At 41.4% G+C, this 25,615-nt stretch overlaps 1 protein-coding gene across 1 annotated transcript in view; it reads right to left on the bottom strand.

Annotated features, from left to right (window-relative positions):
- Positions 1-1,874: 1,874 nt before the first annotated feature.
- Positions 1,875-25,615, bottom strand: part of LOC141810170 (voltage-dependent calcium channel gamma-4 subunit-like) — a 35,545-nt gene continuing 11,804 nt past the window's right edge. The window contains exons 2-4 of the mRNA XM_074697547.1: positions 11,399-11,482; positions 3,710-3,850; positions 1,875-3,407 (exon numbers count right to left, since the gene is read on the bottom strand). Of these exons, the coding sequence (XP_074553648.1) occupies positions 2,881-3,407; positions 3,710-3,850; positions 11,399-11,482 (752 nt within the window). The 3' untranslated portion in view covers positions 1,875-2,880. The remainder of the gene's footprint in view (positions 3,408-3,709; positions 3,851-11,398; positions 11,483-25,615) is intronic.

Consider the following 25,615-nt stretch of genomic DNA (forward strand, 5'->3'; position numbering starts at 1 on the left):
GAACAAAGATGAATGGAGGACTGATTGGACACTGAACAGAGGTATTCTAAAGACCAATGTCAGAGAAGAATGAGATTTAGGAAGAGACTTAGAAGGAGACTAAACCTTGTATCGTTTGGCTCACTGCAGGTTTTCTTGTTGAATACATTAAATTCAATTTGTGAAAAAAAGACTCTCAAACTGTATTTTTCAGGAAGATGGGTTAACAAAATGTTAAATTTGACTCTGTCCAAAAGGCTTTAATGATGTAAAGGGCAGTGCTGAGAAAAGTTGTTACCTCTTTTAACCTTCGCACCAAACATTAGATTTCCGATGGAGGAGCAGATCAAGTCTGTATCACGTCTGTTGTTCCAAGACCAATTCTGGGTTTTTACACAACATTCAAATTAGGCTGAATATTTGGACGTCTAGCCATGGCCCCACTTGGACGTTGCTATTCAGTTTAACTTTTGAATGTTGGATTTTTTGACATCAAGTGGACGACTAAGCAGGAGTGAGTGACTAAGCCCAATGTGCCAAGAGATGTTCACAGGATGTCCTTTCAACATCATTTTGGACCTCAAATTTTGGTCTCCAGACTGTTACTCCAGACGACATCTTTCTTCCTATATCTGTTGAACATCCGTTTATGCCATCCACGGTATCTCCTCATTGCGCAAACAGGTGTTCAGCGTAATCTTTGGACATCTAAAGTTCAACATTTGTTTTGAATAAAAGTAATACTTTCTTTGTTTCCATTTCCTGTTTCCATTCTCAAATGGTGATGTGTTATCCTGTAGCGGTTCATTTCATGTTCCATGAAGAAGAATAGTCTCCCACCTTCAGAAACTGGACTACAGTCATGCACAGAAACCAGGGTTGCCAACTCCTCAGCATCAAAAGTAGCTATAAGCCCGCCCAAAAGTCGCTAAAAGTCGCCAGATCGTGGTGTGTGTGCTACTCTGTCCCTACACAGTACAGCAGGTGGGGGGGACTGAGCATGTGGCTGCCTACCTGTCAATTGAGAAGTCCTAGTGCCCATGATCTTGGAGCCGCCAACCACCAAGAAAAGTCGCTAGATTCGTCGCTAGTTGCTTTTCTCTAATTTTGTCACTGGGGGGCCCAGAAAGTTGCTAAAAATAGGGACAAAATCGCTAAGTTGGCAGAAACTAGAAGAAGGACCAAAACAATAACAATGACTAAACTGGCCTCAGTGGCAGCAGTAGCAACAGTAGCTCAATTTATAGGGACTTGGCTTTGGAGCTACAGGGACACAGGTTACAAACCATACATGGACAGAAAATGTTTCTTTGTTTGGGTTTCTTTTTAGTAGCCCTGTTGTGGAGATACTGTGGACGTCATAAATGTACGTTTGGTAGACGTTAGATAGAAATTGTCTGGAGGAACAATCAGCACTGTGAAAGGACGTCCTTTGAACGTCTCCTTGCTCAGTGGGTTCAGTTTAGCCCAGATTCCACCAAGCTGTTCAGTGTGGTTTGTCTTGGCATGGAATTCATTTTACGGCATTTTTATAGGTCAATCGCGGGACAGATCCCCAAATAACCAAGATCAGCTGTCCCACTTTTTGGGACCCTTCCATAGGGGTGTCAGACTAAAGTAATCCGACCCCCAAAAGGTGGAGCTACAACACTACAGACCATTGATTGGTCGAAAGAATTGTCACTTCCTGTGCAACAGCAGCTGCATTTCTCCTTGCAGCACACAGTCTTCTCTGAAACAAAACTTGACTGTTCTTTGTAACAAAGAGCCACATGCCAATCACAGAGAAGACAAATTGCTGGATGTCTCCCATCGTTGCTCTTTGTTTACTGTGTCACATTTGTCTCCTTTGTTGACTTTATTAGCAGGGCACACTGTGTCGTGCTGTGTATTAGCATCTGGCTTACACGCCACCTGCCACGAGGGGCACGGTTGGCCGTGAAAAGCACAAACAGAACCAGGCTTAACCAAGCCAACCAGTGCTGAACCGGACTGCTTGGTGGAAACTGGGCTTTTGACTCTGGGCTGCCCCCATATAAAGCGCCAGCTGGCTTTGACATTTTTGGCTAATTGCAACAAAATTAAAAAAAATAACATAAAAAATAGAGCCTCACAAAATCTGTTTAAAAACTACACCTTGGTTGTTAATTATGTCTTTTGGACCCACCTGTTGTGGGACACGCCTGTATTATCGCAGATAGTCTTTATTAATTGATTACTACTACTACTACACAGTTATTAGTCAGAGTAATGCAAAGTGAATTAGTCTACCAAAAGGTTAGGGTTAAGGGCATGTGCATGAAAATCTTATTTTAGTTTGGTTTGAATGCAAAACAGACACCGCCAGCAAACCCCCCAAAAAAGATAAAACTGGGCGAGCTGCGAGAGGCCCTTACTTGAAGACAGCCCTCATAAGAGTATAAGGCAGAATCTTGCTAATCAGGACACGTAATAAACTTTGGAAGGCTCACACTGAAACACAGTTTCACACAAATGGAACACTTTCAAGTCAAACAGAACGTTTCATGTAGCACCTCGTTAAATAACTCACAGGTAGGAAACTGCTGATTGGCACGTCAGTCTCAATTTATCCACAATGTTTAGTTACACAAAGATTATGATCCACACGCTGCTCATTGAAGCATTTCCACAGTTAAAGGATAACAATAACTTCATATCAGCTACAGCACAGACAATACAACTCTACTCTGCTCTGATGGTCCCCAAAAGCGGATAAATGACAGTTATTGGCTCAGCTTCCATCCAAAACACCCTCTTTTTCTTCAGTCTAGTCAGAAAGGCAGTCTCTTCAAAAACTGAGTCTTTTAGATGGCAGTGCTTGAGCACAAATGAGCTTTTTCTTTGTTCATTGCTTCCATTTAAACTACAAGTCCATGCCTCTCACACCGGTGTGGTCCTGCGATTCACCCCGTCCTTTAAGTCATTGGGGAAACAGTTATGGACCTGGAGAAACTCAGCAGTTGCCTCGTGTTCAGGGCTGTAAGTGTTGTCCGTCACGCTGTCCCTCGCCAGGGCGTACATGGACAGCTCATCCAGGGGCCCACTGGAAGATGGCACTCCTTTCAGGTTGGTCACCGGTGAGTTCTCCCGAGACGCCTCTGTTGAATGGGAGCTAGCTTGTGATGTCCGCCGGCGGTAGCGGAAGCTTGGTATTCTGGAGTAGGGGGAAGAGGAGGAGAGGGAACGGATGAACTCTCGCCGTGCTCTCCAGCGAACCTCCTTGTTTTTCTCGATGTAGACGTTGATGGCAATGACAGCCACTGTTTCAGCCACGATGAAGGAGAGGGCGCCAAAGTAGAAGGACCATCCGTAGGAGTATGTGTACTTCTTGTCATCGTCACGTTTGTCGTTGGGGTCTCCTGCGTTGCTGGATATGTAAACGATGATGCCAATTATGTTGCTAAGACCTGGTTAGAAAAAAAAGACAGACAACAGAGAGTAGGAAAAGGGATGAGGTCATGTGATTAAAAGAACAATCTAAAGCAAAAGTGGGCAATCATCACTCATCCCTGATTTCACTAGAGGCTGTGATGAAACCTGTGAAGTCCCACTGTGTGAAGGTGTTCATCAGCCAGTGATTACCAGACACTCATCACATCGATTCTCTAAATGGCATTTGTCATCATCACTTGTGCCTGATGCATGTAGAGCCTTATGTGATTGCTCCTCTCTATAGGGAAAAGGTTGGCGAGGTCCAGCTCAAACTCACCTGCAGCTACGAAGAGAATTCCAGCGCTGAGGAGGACGTTGTTTGTCTTGCTGTAGACTCGGCCCAACCCGGCACACAGCCCACCGAGCATCAGGAGGATGGTACTGAGGATGGGGAAAACACTGGAGGCACGAACTATGCCTGTAGAGACAGCAGAATTAGGACTCAGGGTTTAGATAATTGTGAGACTTACAGGAGCTGAGAGCCATTTCCTGAACATTATCTTCAGATTAGGTTTAAGAGATGCAAAATCAAACAACGAAAAAACAGTAGATGTCCCTGATTAGCTGATGTCACTCTTGAATACCGCACAACTCAGCTGCAAACTCTTTTGGCACAAAAGTTTGTGACCTGGATGAGCTGGAGGATATTTTCAGAGATGGAAAGTCAAGAGGGACAAAAACCATGTCAAAGTAAAATTTAGGTATATTGGTATATTTCCCCTTACATTCTACCAGATATATCTGTACACACTACTCCTTCGATTTCCAACCTTAGTTTATTTTTAAAGTTTGAAAAAAACTCTGTTATTAATTATATTTTGCATGACTGTGCAACAATCTTGCATTATTCCCACCATCAAGACTCATTTGACCTTAAAGTGATACTCCGGGATGGAACAAGTTGGGTCCTATCACAAGGTTTAGGGCAGAAATTACCCCTACAGCAGTGATTTTGTGCAGCAGAAGCCCAGGGCGCTCACACCAAACACCCCTTCCCTGCTCCTCTGCAGGTTTCCTCTGCACTCAGACGGGGCCATATTTTACTTGACCAAAAACACAAATAAACGGACTCCCACCGAAAAAATCTGATATGGGTCTGCATTCACGCTTTATTTAGAGAATTTTCAGTGCGTTACTTTCACACAAAAACACAGCTAAATAAGGCTCTAGTTCGCATCGTGTTGTAAAACGGTGCTACCTCCACTGCAGAGCCACAGCTGGCTACGAGGCGCTTGCCGCTTAGTGTATCAGTCTGTGCGCGCGGCGTGCCAGTTATAAACAAATGCAGGTGGTCTGTTAGGACGAATTATGCAATAACAATGTATAGATGAGTGATTATGACAGTGAGAACGATCTGCCGTTCACTTTGAATGAAGCGTGAATACAGACCGATATCAGATTTTTTCTGTGGGAGTCCGTTTATTTGTGTTTTTGGTCAAGTAAAATATGGCCCTGCCTGAGTGCAGAGGAAACCGGCAGAGGAGCAGGGAGGGGGTGTTTGATGCGTGCGCTCTGGGTTTCTGCTGCACAAAATCACTGCTGTAGGGGTAATTTCTGCCCTAAACCTTGTGATAGGACCCAACTAATTCCATCCCGGAGTATCACTTTAATGAATGGGAGAACACGGCATACATAATGATAAACATGCATCATATTCATAAACACTGCACGTTCAAAAGCAAATGCAAACATCCAAAGCAATTTCAATGACTGAATCATGCTTCAAGGGAAACAAATGTGCAAGAGGCAAAACAACCACATTAACATCGAACACACAGCAAGCACTGAAACAAAACTTAAGTTAAAAACACACACAACCAGGAAACAACTGTAAACACAGGAACACAGCAAATTTAGCCTTAGACCATGTCCACACGTAGCCAGGTATCTTGGACAAATATTTTTATGGTTTCGTGTAGACGCCAGTAAACAGCTGATTGACAGGGGCTCATTCTGATTGGCTGGCATAGAAAACACTGCCCAATAAGGGTTTGGCATGCTTCAAGTTGCACTTATCAGCACATTTGCTGGCTGTGTGTGGACTAAAATATTTTCAAAAATGAGGGGGGGTGGTATTTGTTTTTGAAAATACCCAGCTACGTGTGGGCAAGGCCTTAAACAGAACAATTACAAACAATTACATGAAAATGGATTATTATAAAAGTAAGTCATGGCTGCTGTAGGAGAGAGGAATAACAGTGTGGGCATAGACTGTATGTTTGTGGTAGAGATAGAAAGTGTGCTTTAAAAAAAAAAAGACAAGAACTTATATATGTTTACAACTTTAAATTAACTTTCTTCCGTCGATCCTTGTTGTTTTCATGTCACATTATCAACCCTGCTTCTTCATCCAGGCTTGGGACTAGCAAAAATGACCATAAGGACACAAACATATGCTCGGTTCATGTACATGCAGTCATCTGCTCTGTCTGCAGATGCAAGTGAGTAGGACTTGTCCATCTGTGACTGCTTTGGATAGGAGAGGGGCCCATAGTAGCCCCAGCTCTCATCGAGAAGCAACAGGTACTGGAAAACAATAAAGGAAATTCGCTAAAATTGTTGCTAGTTACTTTTTTTGAAAAAAGAAAAAAAAAAGAAGTCACTATATGGTTCTAAAAAAAAAGTCCCTGAATGTAGTGCCAAAGTTGATATGTAGGCACGCTTTTCTCTGTCTGTCTCTTTATCTGGTAAGCTGTACCACAGTGAGCCCCCACAGGCCTGAAGCACTTCTGTTTAAGGCTGAACTTGCACCGTTTCTGTGTTTGGACCATAGACTGTATAAAACATGGACGTGGTCTCGCCGACGTCACCCGTCTGTTTCTGAAACTGAAAATGAAGCACATTGGCTATAGCGGCCATATTGGTAGTGGCAAGGGCTTCTCGTACAGCCATAGGGCGCCTGTCGGTCACGTGACCCTCAGCTGTGCCTCTTATTGGGGGAGCTTGCAATCTTAATATCCTCCTAACGGCCAAGTTAGAGAAAATTTCAACCCCCGTAAAGTGAGTGCCGTTAGTGAAATTAGCGACTCACACAGGAGACATTTTTTGAACCAGGCTGTAAATAGGTTAATTTCTGCTTTGAAAATGGCTTTTTTTGGCTTGGTGTGTATGTGACTTCCGCTACTTCTGGAGCCAGCCTCAAGCGAACACTGGAGAAACAGCAGATTTTAGCTCTAGCATTGTCTCCTATTCCCAGACCGGAGGTTGCCACTTGGTTTGGAGTTTCCTGGTTGTGTGTGTTTAAGTTTTTGGTACTTGCTATTGATGTTAACGCAGTTGTTCCACCTTCTTGCAGCGCATTCCATTGTTGGTTTTGCTTTGAATGTGTTGCGTTTTTGAATAAGATGCGCGTTTATCATCGTGCACATTGTTTCAGCTGTTGCTGCACATTTGGCCCTTGTCTGCCAAGGTAAGAACATCTCAACTGAAAGATAAATACTTAACAAATTATTCATGCAACTACAGACAGGGTATGACAAAACAATGTTTAAGTTGTTTATTTAGTTTCCCAAATAAATCCAGTTAGTTTTGCTGAAATCTAACAAAAAGAAACTACTTTGAAGACTGAGTTTTATCTTTCTGGAGTTTATTTTTTTCCTTTACTACAATAAAAAAAAACCTGACCCTATCATTGTGCTAATTTTATCTATCTTATTTTTGTTCAAGTTTCTAGGCTTGTACTTGGGCCACCTTGTACTATTTTATCTCTTCTGTTTCTGTTAACTTGTGACCCAGTCTACACAAAAAAAGGGGACAGAATGATATGCAGAAGAACAGCAAGGAGCCATTTTGCAGTGTTTTCTTCTGACTTGATTGTCAGCTTTCAAAGATGTGCCAGAACAAAGCCAGAAAGAGGCTAAGAAAAGTAGCCTTTGAACACTCCCAGTGCATTGTGCATATGATAGCTATGCTTTGTTGTGCATTGTGAACACATTACAGATTTATTGCTTTGGTTGATTGCATTAACCGTCAGCACAGATTGAGCTTCTGCATAGGTAACGTAGAAACTCAGGTAATTGAGGCAAATTAGAAAACCATTAACACAAGTGACTAATCAAGTCACCCTTTAGCAATGATCACATTACAAACAACTTTGTAGATGGCAAATAGAACTATAAGGAGAATACAAACAGTGCATTAATGGTGGAATACGTTAAGTATTTTAGTAACACTGTTTTTTAAATGATCCATTACCCTGCTCAGGCCTCATGTATCTAGTTCATCCTCTTCCACTAACCCTTTTTAGAGAACTCCATTATCTTTTACACTTTGGGGCCTTGTTGTGACAAAGCCTTGCTAATCAGCTGTGGGATGTAACAAGAGCTCTCACTGACTATCACCTCCCCAGAAATGAATCACTGTGCCATTTTAGAAAGGAACTAGAATGGATGAGCGTATTCAGCTGTCCTCCTGCTTAATGGACTCAGTCTGGACTTCAGCCAAAGTCTGATGAGTCTTCTTTGTTCTTCCATGAATATTAGGAGGCCACTGAATTGACCGTCCCTTAAATGAAGGTGCTTTGGTGATTAAATATCCCCATTTTATATGAAACTAATCAAAACCTATGTGGATGCCTTGTCTGTTTCAGTTCTGCTACTTCCCACAGAAAATCATCTTGTTCTCTTAAAAGAAGACGGTTCATGAGATTCTGTAGACTGAAAAAACAGGACAACTGGGCTGAGAAGAGTTGGGAAAATGTTTCATCTCTCATCTAACGTAACAAATCAGAAAACCAATGTTGCCATTTTTTTCTGAGATCGTTGTGGCAGCCATCTTGGATTTTTAAATATGGCCTCTTTCAAAAACTAATTCCTCCATATCTTGTCTCCTATATGACCTAAATTCATGGTTTCAATGGTTAAATCTACATTTTAGGAGCAAGGAATCCAATAGAGTTGATCTTCCTTCTAATTGAGGCATGTATGGTTGTGTAGTTTGCATCTTTACATAATAAAATGGAACTTTATGGTCATTTGGATATGTATGTCGTCCAAACAATGTAATATTTGACTAACACTCTTTATCACATCTTACAAAAGACAACTCTTAAAAGACAACCTGCCCATTCATCAACTTTGAGGGTCCCTTAAAGCTATAGTGTACGATTCGGAAGCTTTGTACATCTTAATAACACCGTTTATAGGGCTGTTATGGTCCTATGGTCCAATCTACACAATATAAAGACCAAAAGGACGAAAAAAATCCATTCAATGTATCCGCTGCAAAGCTGCATACTAGTTGACCAATCCGAACTGCGGATGGCATGAGCGGTTGGGATTGGTCCATGAGTCCATCCAATCAGTCTCCCTCGCTTCGCACCGTCATGCCTATGGTCCCACCTCGTCCTTCCCCACTACCCCTCTCACATCAGCTAGCTGCTCAGCTATCGAAGCACCATGGAGCCAGAGATGACTGAAACCAGGAAGCTGTTACTGTTACCCTTCACAGGGAAGGGAAAAAAACGAAAAAGTTTCAAGGATAAAGCTGATCTGTTCTTTACTGAATCTCCGACAACATTTACATGCAGACCATATTCCCATTAAGGTCCATATTCTGAATAAAGTAATATTCCTAAAAATGCTTCTTTGAGTGCTGAGCTACCGAAATATTCCCATTTACATGTTAATCCAACATATCCCGAAAACACCATAGCAGTAGTAGCATCATGACAAGACGTCATCTAGGGGCACACTTTTGCACATAATGTATTGACATTTCCTCCAAATTGTCCAAGAGGCTTGCTTTAATTTTACAACTTTGTAAAGTCACAAATTTACTGGTTTATGACAAGTCCCGGGTGTTAGTTGATGCACAGGCTCAGGGGATGCCACACCTGAGGGATGCAGATAAGCTGAAAAAAGCTAAGTTGGAAAAAATGTAAAATTGAAGGTTGTTTTGTGACAGATATGGGAGATGTCAGATGTTTTCATGTGTCTTTGCACGATCTATTTGTTCATCTGAGATCTACTGAGAAATCAGAGTGGACTGTAAACTGGAATCGATTGCTCTGGTCTCCGCTGCAGAATGGCAAGATCGGCTGTTTACTTTTTTTTCATTCCTTTGATAAAATGCTCCTGAGGAGGAAAGTGCAATGATTCACTCTTTCGTTCGTGTCCTGTTGAACCACCAGGGGGTCTGTATAGCTCGGAGAACCATCTATATGTTTGCAATATGTTTGCAATTTCGTTGTACTAGTTGCAATGACTAATAAAGTTCTATTCTATATTCCCGTATCTGCCCGCTGCGTTAAACTTCTTGTAGGATTAAAACAAACACCTCCTCAAGTCCAGTGTGCTGCTTTCTTCTGAACAGCCCCATGGCACGACAACGTCTTTTCAGAGCCTGTAAGAATGCAATGACTCTGGGCTAAAACCACTGGTATCTCCTTATTGCTGAGATCATCTCAAAATTACAATCTTATGAGGCTTACAATTCAGTCCATCTTGCAGTGAAGCAACTACAACGGCGTATTAGGGCCAAATTTGTGACTTTATTAACTCGCAAATTTACTAGTTTATTAAGTCATACATTTTCCACTTAATGAACTTGCAAATTTTTGAGTTTCGAAAGTCGTAAATTTGCAATTTTAGAAACTCAAAAATGTTGAAGTTTTTTTCTCGAAAATGTATTTATGTATTTATTTTTTTAGTGGCCCTAATACGCCGTCGTAACTCCTCACCCATGAAGTGTATGGTCTAAAAAAGTAAAAAAGTAATCCTTTTAGTAGCTCACTTGGAAGCATACTTCAAATAACACGTTTACATGACCCATTAAATATATGATACAGGCATATGCCAGGGGTCCTATTCAGGTTTTTAATAATTAGACAATGAGCTTGATTGGATTATGACGATTGAAATAAGGTGTTTACATTACTCTGATTAATACAGGAATATGGTGTGCATGTAAGTGTAGTCTCTGTCTCAGTTAAACTGATTTCCAGCGCCACTACATACAGAAACACAGATGCGCCTTGGGTTCACCTGTATCACCTGTAGTGACCAACCCGTGGAGGAACCTCTTTAAGGTAACAGTACCCAGCCGCTGGTTTGGGTATGTGGACCATGCCTGGTTCAGAATCCTTACACATGACATAGAGGCCCTCACAACCACATCAACACAGTGGATAACAACATCAAGTTCACTCATGAAGATGTCACAGATAATGTCCTGGCCTTTTTGTACTGTGCAGTACATTTAGGGGCAGACGGAGAGTCTGCGTGTACACGTTGACGTGTACAGGAAACCCACACACACATATTAATATTTACTCTTTGATTCCCATCATCCACTGCATACAGCCTTTATCATGGCTGCATTTTATTGTAAATGTGCACCTTTTACCTGCTGATCAAGGATGTATCAAAACGACTAAGAAATTGAAACAATAAAACATGGCCTTTTAACAGTTTTTAGTCTTCATGGGAAGAAATAATGAACCCTTATTATGTTCGAGGAAAAAATCCAGCTACTTCTTGTGGGTGATTTATTGATTTGCAAGAAAAGAAAGATTTTCTTAAGTGTTAGAGTCAATTGAAACTCTCAGAGAGTGTGTGAATATGACTAATGAATGTAGCACCTTGCAGTCGTGTTGGCCAAGTGAATTTAGTTTTCCTGTTTTATAACAAGACATTTATCACAAAAAAGTGATAAAGAAAAAAGATAAGACATTTCTTATTATGTACATGACAAATTAATGTCTATATCATCAGATTAGACCCCATGCAGCCTCAATTATGTTTTAAACTCTGCCCTGAATGTGTTACTGACAACTGTTTCTTTCTCAAAAGCCTTCTCTGATCTGCATTTTATCAATTCCTTTTCAAAAGCATCCCCTGTTTGAAGGCTGCTCTCACAGCAGAGGACTAAGAAGTTGAAGGACAGTAAATTTCCTGCATGCCAGGAGGAATAAAAGACCCAAACTTTTTCAACGCCAGACAAAAAAGGACGAGTGAGGAGCACTTACGCAGCAGGTATTCAGAGCTGTCTGTGTCGTAGTCGTTGTCATCAGGGAAGTGGTTGATTCTATAGCAGCTGCCCTGATTGATTCCTGAAAGAAAACAAAGAAGAAAATAAGAGGTTCTTCATACAGGCAGGATTATAGTTCAGTCTAACAGTTCTATATTTAAAAAAAACAGTACAGAACTTTAAGAGTGTGAATAGTAAGCATCATGGCCCATTCAGGTGTTAACACTTGAAGTGTCAGGTTGCTCTAAAGTTTTCCCGCGTTGAAAGTACTGTTTTAGTGTCACTTTATGTTGTGTAAGTTTATGCATGTTGGATTGAAAATAGTTCTCTGTAATATAGAGATTGATCTTCACCTGCACTATTTTAGTGAATTGATGAATTCATTGGTTAGTTAGTTGGCCATCAGTCAGCTGACCAGGCCAAGCAGTCAGTTCATTGGGCAGTTGGTTGCTTGGTCCATTAGTTGTTTGATGGTTGGTCTGATGGTGTGTCTGTCAAACAGTTGGACGGTCATCAATCAGCCCTTTGGTTGTTTGTCATCCATTGGTCCACCATTTGGTCGGTCAGTTGGTTGATTGGTCAGTAAGGTGGTTAGTAGGTTTTTAGTTGTCAGTCATTTGGTTAGTTGGTTGACTAGATTTTTATGCTTGGTTTTTGGTTAGTTAAATTAGTTAGTCTGTAAGCTGGTTAGTTAGTTTGTTGCTTGGTAAGTTCTGGTCTTCTGTTAGTCAACCATTCAGTCAGTTAGTTAATCACTCAGTTGGTTTGCAAGTTGATTGGTCAGTTGGTTTATCTGTTAAATCCTGGGATGGTTGATCGGTCAGCCAGTTGATAAGTTGGTTGATTGGTTGCTTTGTGGTTCTCTGTTGTTTGGTCATCACTTTGGTCACTCACTTGACTCATTCGTTGATTGGTTTGTCATTTTATTGGTTTGATGTTTGGTTGCTTTTGGCTCATGGTTGTTCAGTTGTTCATCAATTGCTCAGTCGGTTGGTTGGTTGATTGATTGATAAGTTGGTTAGTTTGATGGTCATGTGGTGAGTTGTCTTGTATTTGATTCTTGGTTTTTGGTTAGATAATTGGTTGTCAGTTGATCCATTGGTGTGTGAATTGGTTGATTAGTTGTTGAGTTGGTTGATCTGTTGGTGTGTGAATTGGTTGATTAGTTGTTGAGTTGGTTGATCTGTTGGTGTGTGAATTGGTTGATTAGTTGTTGAGATGGTTGATCTGTTGGTTGGACAGGTGAGCATCACATTTCCTGTCTTTTACATTGATGTCTTTATCATCAGTTGATCCATTCTCTGTTTTGAGATATTCATTAACTTATTGTCTTCTTTGTTCTTCTCGCACCCTCTGTAAAGCACTTCAAGATTTGCAGTCTCTTTCTGTAAAGTGGTTGTAATAAACTTTTGTCTTGCACAAGGTTACCACTCGCCATTAGTGAGTGAGGGTGACATTCAGCCTTACATTTTTAACAGTACACCTTGGCTCAGGTTGTTCATAACACCCTGGATCAGCTTTAGATCCTGAATACACAAAGGTCACAGCTCAGTGCACGCACATATTTGGAGGAAGAAGCCCTATTGGTGATGTAGCTTGGTGTATCTTGTGCTTTCAAGGATCAGTGCGTATGCTATACAGCAGTGGGATTACGATTGCATTGCCCAGAGGGATTTGATGGGCTGAGGCTCATGTCCGGATTCAGCTTAAGTGAGTGGCAGAGTGCAGGGAGAAACAAGAATCCTCTCAAGACAACAGAAGAGCATGTGCAAGGAGCTTTTACCGCTTGAGTTAGAACAGGAGAATGGAGTGGAGGGTTGCTGCGATGGTGGCAATCCTGAGAGCTTTTTTGCTATTCATTCACCATTTGGACAGAATACCATCAACACTTGAGCTATTCTGCAAAAAACACCCACAAGTCTGGTATTTGTGTTCTTTCACACATGCTATCTCTGCAACATGTGTTCAAGTTTCACATGTTTGTACACGTCTATTGGCCTAAAAATAAGGAGCCACTGGCCTTTGGTTTAGCTTTAGCTTTGCATGCTTTTATTAATTATGTTGTGTATATGTCAAGCAAAGTTAACAGAAAAGACTTAATATTTTTAAGCATTTATTCAGAGGACTGATATTTTATCTCAAAGCAGCAAGTGTTTTATAGAGTAAACAGTAAACTAACATAAGATTTTATATCTAGAGGTAAAGCCTTTTGTTTCGCTGAACTAACAGCTGTTGAGAGTTGTAGTTGGTGTTCTTTTTAAGATAAAATTAATGGGTTAATTAACCTTTGGTTTAATATCTGTTACCTAAAATTAAAGTTCATAGCCTCCAAATGTCTGTGTGGAATAAACACTGACGTATTGAGCTTTAGTTTTAATGGGCATGTAGTGTTGTGTTGGAGATAATGAAGCAAGACTCTGTTCAGCTTGTATATGACTGTGTGAGTTGTTTGCCAGTCATGTGAATTGTGATTTAACTAATTGGTTGATCATGTTGAACCAAAGAGGTTAGATTTCAATCTGACGGAAATTTCTGTTGTTTAACATGAAAATGAGGAAAAAGTGCAACAAAGTGAGTTCCTTGAATGTCTACTATGAGCTGTCGTCAGAACCCAGGAAATCCCCATTTATACCAAAAAGTGCTCAATGTTACAGCACAATTTACAAGACAACAGATGGAAACAGGTAATGATAATAATGACCCACGTGTCATATGTTTATGTAATGATAGCCCATCCCCTCAGATAATTAGTCAGCTTTTTCGACACTGTTATGCAATCGTTGCTATTCAATTTACTACTTCAGAAACCAGTGGTTTACATTACTGATAGTGACTTCAGACTGTGTTCTGTTTTAAGACTAGGGACACAGCAGTTGTTAAATGAAAGTCAAAATCACTCCAAACTGGCGATATGTGCCTTTGAGTCCAAAACAACCCTGAGAAATAACGTACAGGTGAAAGCACTTCACCTCCTGAGACCTGGGCCCTGTTCTACGAAGCAGGATTACTGCCTAGCGAGGTAGCTTTGAGGATAGGTTCCGGATTCCCTGTTCTACAACACGGGATCACTCCTCGGCGAGGCAAGTCTCCATGGCAACATACGCTGAACGGCTAACCTGCTCCGGGGCAGGTTAGGTTCCAGATTGAACTCGCTATAAAAACCCCGCCCACCGACCAATGAGCCCTCGCGAAAAAATGGCTTGTCTGTTCTTAGAGGATCCCATGGACATCGGAGCTGGCATTGTCCAAGGAGCATTCCGGCGCATGAGAGTTTTCAGGGACTGCACCAACCCACTCTCTTTTTCGGATGATCACCTTTATGAAAGTTACCGGTTTTCCAGGGAGGGGTTGGTAGGCTTCTGTTCCATGAATGCAATGAAAGCAATAAGATATTGCTCATCTTTATTGCATCGGTGGTGCAGTTGGAGAATGCGCATGGTCGGTGATCGGAAGGTTGGAGGTTCAAGCCCAGCTCTGGGCGATACATGGCGATGTGTCCTTGGGCAAGACACTTAGCACACCAAGTTGCTCCCACTGCTGCGTCAGTGGTGTGTGAATGGGCATGAAAGGGCGTGACTGTGTTAGATGTACTGATGGATAGCTACCATAGTAAAGATTGGATCCATCAGTGAGTGAATGTGAGTGTGGTAAGTGTGACCTGTGGTGTAAAGCAGCTTCGAATAGTCCATGACTAGAAAACTGCTATACAAGCTCAGGTCCATTTAAAATTGTGACAGGAATTCATGTAGGGCTCATGTGGGCTACATATCACACAAAAAAATGAACACGATAGGAATGAACAAATGAATAAATTCATCTAAGAAATAAATTAGGTCCATCTCTCTCCGGCCTGCTCTGATGCTCCAGACTGCTCCATGTTCGCAATTGGTCAGATGCAGCGGGCTCCGCCTTATATGCGTGCACGCGCTCATTGCCAAGCTGGATCCACTTATGAGGTTGATAACCAGCGTCGTAAAACCGTGTAGCGAGACCGTTTTTTTATTTGTGTTATGAGTTTTATGAGTTTAGTTCTTTCTTATTAGTTTTATATACTTATATACTCTGGGTTCTTTGTTGTTGTTGTTGTTATTTTGTTTTAGTTTTTGTTTGTTTGTTTTTTTATTGTTGTTGTTTTCTTTTTTTATTGTTGTTGTTTTCTTTTTTTTTAGCTCCTCTGTGTGTCTGGAGATCTTGTGTGTAATCACTGTTGCATTGTTTACGCACAAAATTTCATCTGTTAGCAGCCTGTAGCATGTCAATGATGACTGCTGCTAGGGCTGGTGTTCTCTGCGAGCTGAAGAGAGGGAGGCGAGGATGCTGTACTGATGCTGCAGTGCAAGCTAAGAAGTGACCACATTGACCTGTGCTTCCATCCATGGTTATGAGGAATGCAAGATCTATCTCCAATAAGATGGACAAGCCAGCCATGGCAGACATGGCTAACAGGGCTAACACTAGACAGGAATGCAGGGCTCTCAAGTGTCATGCATTGAGCGTGACAGTCACTCTTTTGGGTCTTTTGTCACGCGCTCCCAACACACATTGTATTTCTCATGAAATGAATGTCTGAATGAATGAAAAAATGAAAAAAATGAAAAAAATGTCTACAGAGAGTTCAGACTTAACTTGGACTGATGAACAATCATTATGATCTCTGTTTTCCTGGCGTATAAACATTAGGAAAACTATGAAACGTCTGATCAGCTATGGCGTATCATAGATATGACGCGCGTCTGGCGGTCCCGCACATTAGTAAATCTGATGCTGCCACGATCCGCTCTGTGGACTACAGGCTCGATATCTTCCATTTAAAGTGTGGCTGTTACTGTTGTTGTCTGACAGTAATGTCACTTAACAGTGCAGCCGATGTACGTGTGAGTATCTGACCTAAATACCTTCAGAAATGCTTGGCGTCTTTGGGAGCAGCGCCCTGTGCTGGTGAGAGTAAAGACGCAGACAGAAAACTCCAATTCCAAGCTGCTGTTTTTAGTCACTCACTGAAATGATAAGTTCAACCTGAGGTAGGGGAGACTGGGGACAGTTGCAACACTTTTTACATTACTCTCAGTTACTCAGAGAATATTTGGACTAGTCTCACCAAATCTTTACATATTAAACCTACATCTGTCTGCTAAATGCCCATGCCATTTAAAGATGGCTACATATAACATATTAATCACAATATTAATTTGAATAGAGGAATTCAGACGTTGCAACTGACCCCAAACCTGGGGACAGTTGCAACACAGACCAGGGACGGTTGCAACAAAAAAAAAAATCATTAATTTTTCACTAATTACCGTCAGTGTTTTGTCTAAATTGGACAAATACTAATGTTACGATCCAGAGTGGGCTCAAATTCAAATTTCTTTTCTGTACAGCTTTAAGGTATTTAATTAGTTTTGTTTTGTTTTAAAAAAATGGCCTACCTTGAGTCAATGTGCAGATATTACTGAAGCTATAAAAACTCAATATTGCATTTTGGGACAAAAAGAATGAAATATTTATTTTTATTTTTATTTTTTTTCAGTTTCTCTATTTAGATGATTCATTTACTATATGACAAGTTTATATGACACAAACAACATACAACAATAACTAATTGCTCATTTTTGCCTAACAAGTTATTTGGGAAATTATTCTGTTTATCAATAGCGTTAGTTTCTCCATATGATTGCCCATTCCGTTCATCATGAGCAATAAAAATCTTAAAAAATATGGTTGGGTGGTCTCTTCTAATATGACTAACCTAATAGCATGGGGACAGTTGCAACAGTTGCAACTGTCCCCGTGGTACCAGTCATGACAAAACGACATGTGCTAGCTAGCCACATTGACATTAACACATGCTCACCATGTCATTTAATAGTCAACAAACAGTGATTCAAACTAGATAGGTTTGGCTTCATTCATACGCAAGGTCAGGACAGTATGACAAAAAAACAGCTCATGAAAAAAGCTACTTTCATACCTCCAAAACAACTTGACTTGATAGAAGCAGGACCAGATGCTCAATATGGCCTCTCTCTTCTTGGTGGGTAGAGGGTCTAACTGAGCATGTGCAGTGTGAGTGTCATCACTCTAGCACGTTTCTGATTGGAGAAATAAGGCTTGTTGCAACTGTCCCTTGTTGCAACTGTCCCTTGTTGCAACTGTCCCCAGTCTCCCCTATCCTGCATCACGTATTGTTTATACCGGGATGATGACAGTTTCAGTTTTAATGTCCGCCTTTTTTCTGTAAAAGTTGAGGATGTCCAGGACACATTAGAGGTGATTTCTTGATCATAAATTAAAAAAAGACAAAGCCACTGAAATTCCAAGTTGAAAAAGGAACATTTATTGCAACTGGCCTTTGATTATGGTCTCAGTGTTTTTTAATGACCTTTTATAAACTAACTGAAAACTGTGAAAGTTTTGAGAGGCTGTCCAGTACACATGAGAGATGATTTAATATCAACAAATTTAAAAATGAGAAAGCTACTGAAATTGTAACCTGAAAAATTGTCTTTTTCAGGCAAAATGTCGTTGATGATGAAGATTTGCTGAGTTTATTTTGATCAGTGCGTAGTATTTATTGTTGTGATATGTTAAGGGCTGTCACATCCCAAAATAGCAGTGGGTTGAGGTGAAAAGTTATAAAAGACAGGAGACGGAGACCGAACAGACTGATGAAGAAGTCCAGCTCAGTCCTGGACTCTGTGGAGGTGGAGGCTGACTGGAGAATGATGGACAAGCTGTCGTCTCTGATGGACTTTTTTATATTGTATTCTATTCTATTGCTGAACAGGTAGTAGGGATTAGAGCCAATGCACCAGATGACGGACAGACACTTGTCACCTTCACTCCCTGGGCACCAAAAGGTCACTAACCATCGTTGTCTGTGCCACAGCTTTTAAGGGCACACTTCCATTAACTAGGTCTGCTGCTTGACAAGGGACATCAAATTAATTAGCATCAAATCAGTCGGTGGAAATGGAGCACAAGTTTCTGTGTCTAGTCACTGGTGGAGGAAAAGGCTGAGGACTATTTAAAGCAGTGATGAGAGACTTTGTGCCGCGTGAAAAAAAAAAAAAACACATGTGGCTCTCGTTGGTTAGCTCAGTAACAGAACAGTGAAAATCGCAAATTACAGACACCTTTGCTGTGCTGTTAATTGCTGTGTAAACACTGAGGCATGGTGTAGCTCCAGGGCTTGTAGCAGATTGGTTGAAGAGTGTGTGTGTGTATGTGTGTGTGCTTTACTTAAATGTCAAAGTGTTCTTACACAAAAACACCACAACCACTGTGAGCGAAAGACCAGACTGTTCAATTTTAACTTGTATTTTATACTTTTTTCAGCTGTAGCTTTTGTCCAAGACCAAGTTATCTGTCGCTGTGTGGTCTCCTTTGTGTGTGTGTGTGTGTGTGTGTGTGAGAGAGAGAGAGAGAGAGAGGGAGAGATAGAGAAATAGAAGACAATATTGCAACTGATTGAGAATGTGATTATGAGCCGAGGCCTTGGGGCTTGTGATTTATGAGTGACAGTTATCAGCTCAATGTCTGTGTTTGTTTGTGTGTGTGTGTGTGTGTGTGTGTGTGTGTGTGTGTGTGTGTGTGTGCGCGCGCGCATGTCAGATGGACCCTTTGTGAAATGAAATAATGTCTGACTACTGACTAGCTCTAAGGGAGGGAGGGAGGAGGGGGGAGGGAGCAGAGATTAAACAAGGGAACAAGGGAGGAAATGAAAGAACAAAGCACGGGGAGCAGAGGAATGATGGTTATGAAAAAAAGATTGGAGGCTGCATTAAAAAGGTATTTTAATGTGAGAAGAGAGAATCACTAGTAGAGTAAAAAAAAAAAGAGAGAGAGAAACAGAGAGGAAAAGGTGAGCCTAAGAGTAAAGACACACTGTAAGGTAAAGCAAACCACTTATCTACACCTGGCATTAAAATGCAATCTGTCCAAACCAGCTATCAGGATAACAAACAGTCCAATCTGGTGGTTGCATTCTTGTCCACATTTTCAGCCAGTCTTGTAATCTTCAGTGAGATCTGATCTCTTTCACCCTGATAAAGCTGCAGTCAGAAGCCACCAGTGGGGAACCTTCAGGGACTTCTAGGCCTTCAGAGAAGGCCTTAAAAAATCTGGACCAAAAATATATGTATCATATATCTATATAAATATATATAATTTCTCATTTAGTTGAATAAAATACATTTAATACACCATGTAAGTTTTGAAATTAAGTGTACTGCAAAGTTCACTTCAGCAATGAAAGGGTTACTGTCTTGAAACATGTTATCTCTATCAGAGCCCGGTTTGCTGGCTCGTTAAGTGGTTAGGACTTCATGAAGGCCAGGCTGTGTTTTGGTTTGGTGAGAGACAGGAAAATTGACCAATCACGATTTGTTTTTTTTTTGGGGCGGGACAAAAACAGAAGAGCATAGGCCTTCGTGAAGTCCGAACAGTGGGCAGAGTGGTGAGAACGGTGAAAGGAATGGCAGAAGACGAGAGCGAAGTTGTGGCTAGCTTGTTAGCATTTTTTCAGCGTGTGCGAGTAAAAATTTCATCTGGTCGTGCGAGTGCTTATGTCTTAATACTTCATCTATCACGGGCACTGCGTAAGACATTGTGGTTTGAATGCTCCCTCTCTTCCACTGGCTCAGTCAGTCTCCTCCATCTGTACTCTCCCCTGTTCTAAAGAGAGAGCGCTGTCGTGTACACACGCAGCGCGTATGTGCATCACACACCGAAGACAGAACTTCACAACGACACAAGTTTCACTATTTTAAACTCAGCCTTCTAACTATATAATTCCCGCTGCTCTAGACTCTCCTGATTGAAGAAGATGCTGCGTTAGAGCAGAGCTACGTTAGTTTAACTCACGACATGTCAACACCAAAAAAGAAAGATAGAAAACAGCAAAGGCTCTGGTAGACTCTTCATCAACAAGTGCAGCACCGTTATCTGTCTCTGTCTCTGAGGTCTCCTGCAGCGTCTTTGGATCAAACCAACTAAGAGAGAGGGGGTGGATGGTTTTTGAGTTTTCGATATAATGCCCAAGTACAGGACTTGATTCACTTTCAAAAAATATTAGCGATCACAGGATCATACTTAAAGTGGGGGGACAATCAGGAGAAATCACAAGCCAGGAGAACAGCAGGAGAAGGGGTTTAAAAAATGGGAGACTCCCTCCACATTCAGGAGTGTTGGCAGCCTGTCAGTACTCTCGATGGGTAAAAGTAACGAGTTTATGTTTGACACAGATTGACGAAGATAAAAACTAAAGACATTTTCTTCATCATTTTAGGTTATTTTAGTAAGTTTTGTAAACTCACTTAATAATGTTAGTCATTGTTTTATGTAAAGCCTCTTTTTTATTTTTATTTATTTATTCAATGAAAATGTTTTTTGTTAACCACTTTTTTCCGCGATGATTTCTTTTCTGGGCTGTGAGGGCTGAGGTGAAGGCCCAGCTGTAGTACTCACGGTTCGCCACTGGAAGCCACGGCTAAACGATAACAAGATACAGATACCAGCAGATAGCTTTATGTCCAACACAGATAGGGTCAGGCAGATGTGCCCCCATTCCAGTACGACGCTACTCACTGGTTCATGCAGTCAGGTCACTAAAGCTGGAGTTTGAGTCAAGTCTTGAATCCCCAATCCATTTGAGTCCCCATTATGGTCCACAACAGAGAGCCCACGCCCTGAACACTAGCCACGTTTACATGGACCCAAATATGCCGCTTGCATTCGGTTTATTTGCTCAAACGGAAAGAATGTAACCTTTGTAAACACCTCATTATGAAAGAAAAGTGCCAATCGGAATGGAGATTTAATCGGTTTCACAGGGGTGGAATATTCCTTTCCCCAAACCGATTGAGGTATCATGTATCCACTCAAACGCAAAGTTCTCAGGGTACGTTCTTTCAGCGCATGCTCAGATATGACGTAAGACGTTTCTAGAGACGTTCCTCAACTTTAAAAATGGCGGCAAGCCATCAGCACTGGACTGCTGCGGGAAGTTTGTTTTTGATCCAAACTTTGAAAGAAATGAACATAATATCAAGACTGGACGGACGACAAACTCGCAAAACAGAGTATTGCAACACCGTGATAAACAAACTGTCGTCCTCCAGCTTTGATAAATCTTGTGATGTTTATGTTTTTCAGCGCATGCCCCATTGACTATTCTGTTTGATTACAGCGGCGCATGTAGACCAGAGATAGGAATATTCCTTTCCATGTATACTATTGTTTTCGGAAAAGTCATTCAGAAAGATTCCATTCTGAAAGACGAAAAACTCCTCATGTAACCGTGGCTAATGTGACAGCAGCACAGCTCCAAGCACTGACACACTTACCAGGAGCACACCTCAAAGTCCATGGCTGTGTCTGAAATCTCTCCCTATCCACTTTATGGTGAATACACCATTTTGTAGTGCTGTCTAAATTCCCTGATCAATTCTGATCAAATCTTATATTAGCGTGACATGTCTATCACTAAGTTTAAAGCACAATGATAGAAAAAAAAAAAAAAAAAAGAAAAACACCTTTAAGCCAAGATTTTCTCAAAGTTTACAAAATGAATGACTTGGAAAGTATGAAAGTAGCCCAATTCTATCCTTTCAAGGTACTATACATAGTTCTTTGGTTTTTGGCCAGGCGCCGCTCTGTCGGCTGTGGCTGCCTTTTGCAGCAGCTCTCTCTTTGTCCGTTTTTTTTTTTTTTTTTTGTAATTTTTTGTCTCTTTTTTGTCTCTTTTTCGTCTCTTTGTATGGCTCATTTGTTGGTCATGGACACCAAACTTTTTGTGGCTTTAGTGAAATTTTTACTACTTTTTCTCCTGTGTTTGTCTGGAGATCCTACATAGAACCGTGGCTGCATTGTTTACATGTGACCTCAGCTGTTAGCAGCCTGTAGCATGTTAATGCTAACTGGTGTAAGGCCTGATATTTCCCACAAGGTGAGGAGAAGGAGGTGAGGATGATGTGCTGGTTCTCAGGTGTGAGCTAAGAAGTAACGACATGGACCTGTCTTTCCATCCAGCGTTGTTGGGAACATAAGATCTATCTCCAATAAGATGGTGGAGCTAGCTGTGCTAACCAACAGAGGGAATACCAGAGGGTAGAGTAGCATCATACTAGTCACAGACATGGCTAACAGAGCTAACACCAGACACCAACACCACATTGGAAGATCATCATCTGTTTTCTTATGGACCTTTTTGCACATGATATACACTTTCTTACTTTTGATTTTTTTGATTGATGCTGTGACTTCAATTTCGTTGTACTTGTTACAATGACAATAAAGTTCTATTCTATTCTATTCTTCATTATTACATAGTATTAACATTATGCTAATCACTGTTATGATAATGAGAGGGTCCTTGGAAAAATGTCACATCTGGAAGGGGTGTGAGGTTTTAAGAAAGTTTAAGGATCCCTGTTCTAGACCGCTGGAGTCATGAGGTCAAGGAGTTCCAGCACCTCCTGGGCCAATAATGAGCCTTTCCTGATTCATGTTAGGCTGTAAAGTCTCGAGCCTTGTTCCCCTCACTCTGTCCATTTATTGTTAGAGTTAAGCTGGATACAATCTGGAGTCATGCTTGACTTCCTGTCCCACTTATTTTGCCATATAAGAAGGCTTGCATATCTGGTCTGGAGGGCTCCAACCTGCAGAGGGAATGCAATGGAGCCCGTGGGAGCTAACACATTGACTTGAATAGAGACCTACAGATGTAAGAGCAGGGAGTTGTATGACATAAAGCTTGAAAATTTAGGACTCAACGGCCCATAACTGACAGGTCTCCTAAAGATATGGAAACTGTTAGAATAGCTTATGTACATGTGCTTTACTAACAATTTTATACCAATGTGCTCATTGCAGTAATAGACATTGTTGGACACTTGAAGGAAGGTTAAAAGCTCCTGGGAGGTTACAGATCACCCAGGATAAGGATGAGGGGTGACCACAACTGGAGGTAACGCTTATGCCCAATAATAAAAAATAACTAATTGTGTGTGTAATTCTAAAAACTGAACTCAGGAATTTACTTTTGTAGAGTTTATGTTTCATTTAAGGCAGTTGTGATAAATGAATAGAAGACAGGAACATGCTGGATAAACAGTTCAGGAATGTGGGTCTCAGATTGCCGGAAGGAAGAGAAGGTCAACAGCCAATGAGAAGAGACGCCACCCGAAGATGATTCCACCTACAGGCTTAGAAAAAACTCTGTTAGACTTTATATGGGTGCTGAGATAGACAGTCGAGGTCAGATCTTTGTGAACTGACCCAGCACATGCTGTGGTCAGGAAAGCGAAGCTGCACCCAGAGAATCTGTAAAATGCACATTCTTGACATGTTGTGAAAAAATTGGTGATGAACTGAGAACCAGGATTCTTCCTGCTCATCCTTCCCCATCAAGCAATCTGCATGGAAAGAGGTGTGCTAGGTATGGATAAATCAAGTTTAAAGGTCCCATATTATACTCCTTTCCTGCAGTTTAATATGGATCATTGATGTCTTTATGAAATGGTAGTAACATATTTTGGTCCAAAAAGCCAATAAATCAAGCACAGCAGCATTGTTTCCAGGCTCTCATAGCCCCTCTGTTCAGAACGCTCTGATTTAGTGGGCGTGACCTTCATATGTAAATGAGTCACTGTTGATACCGCCCCGCTCTTCCATGTCACTGAGAGCGGCGCCACGAGCTCCGAGTGCACAATGTTTTGAAAAAGCGAAGCTTGTTTACCGTAACATTACAGGCTACAACAATAGGCTAACCGCAGCTACAGTTAGCATCCTGAAGCTAACACAGAGACAGGGGGGACACTGAGGAAAAGCTCTTCCATCTGCTCCACAGCACACAGCATTTAAAATACTCACATTTCCAGTGTCCCAGGTTGGTTGGTGGATGATTGGTAATACGTCTGAATTCATGACCAGTCTATTCGCTAGCCCTCTGTTCTACTGTCCAAAGTTGGAAAAGCAGTCTGCCGTGAAGTGACTAGCACACACACGCACAGTTTTACTGAGTGTAGCTGGCACATTTCCCTCATAAATGAACTCTAGCCACTTAGTCTTGTCTTCTTCTGAGATTGGAAGCTTGTGCATGATGGAACTATGTGGCTGTTAACAGCCAAAAACAAAGCAGTGATGGTTCTTCAACTTCAGCATTCTCCTCCCTACTGCTGGAGAGAAATCTCTCCAGCAGCGGGGAGTGGAGTGGGAGGGGAGGGAGTTTGGGGGTATCTGCTTCGGTGGACCAGTCAGGTCAGACTTGCTCCTGATTGGTCAGAAAAGGGAATCGCTGACGTAGGCAACTCCCCCAAATCCAAACAGCTCGTTTTAGGTCAGGATTTTACATTCACAAGCACTACTAAATACAGGTTTTGTCATTAAGTATCACATTTTGTGGGCCGGGAGGAAAGCCAAAGACCCACAAATTTCACTTAAAGACTAAATAAAGTGATTTTTGCATAATATGGGACCTTTGAGGTATTTTGGTGATGCATATAGCACCTCATTCCCATCAAAACTTTTGTGGTAAATGGTCAAGTCCCATGTGAATTTTTTTTTTTCACAAGCCCCAAAATCCATGTTGATAGCCTGGTGACTGGTCAACTGAACAATAAGCAAGACAAAGATCATGTTTCCTACATAGTTTACATGTTATGGTAGTAGCCAGCTGGTGTTGTTTGTTTATCAAACTTAAGAAAGTGAAAGCCACGCTGCCAGCTAGTTTTACGCGTTGATTAAGTAATATCAGAATTTCATTCACTGTAAAATGGGAAAACAAGTTTCTACAGCCAGGCTCCAGAGGTTTCTGGAGGGAACTGCGATTTGAGACCTTCCAGCAAAGTATTGCTTTACGGCATTCAGATTTTGCCCTGATTTTCAGTAAAAGGTGATTGTTTTGTGGTAGATCGAGAATAACACACTAAAAACATTACACGGGTTCCCAGAGCCTGACTGGAGTTGCAAAACCCGTGCTGAGCATCTCCTCCTCCTCTCCATGGCAACCCCTGTAAGTCTTTAATAAGCTCATTTACATAAACAACCCCGGAGGATGCTTCTGATATCTTCATTTTGTTCTGATGCCCAACAAATTACAGACAGCACTTCCTCGCTTTTATCTGCCAACACTGCACAGCAGGAACATGAATGGACACATGTAAGCACACAGACACCTGACAAACACAGACACAGACACACACAGACACATACA

This window comes from Halichoeres trimaculatus, unplaced genomic scaffold (genome assembly GCF_033239565.1).
Source record: "Halichoeres trimaculatus isolate MK-OKI-2021-1 unplaced genomic scaffold, fHalTri1.1 fHalTri1_scaffold_20, whole genome shotgun sequence".
Classification (NCBI taxonomy): domain Eukaryota; kingdom Metazoa; phylum Chordata; class Actinopteri; order Labriformes; family Labridae; genus Halichoeres; species Halichoeres trimaculatus.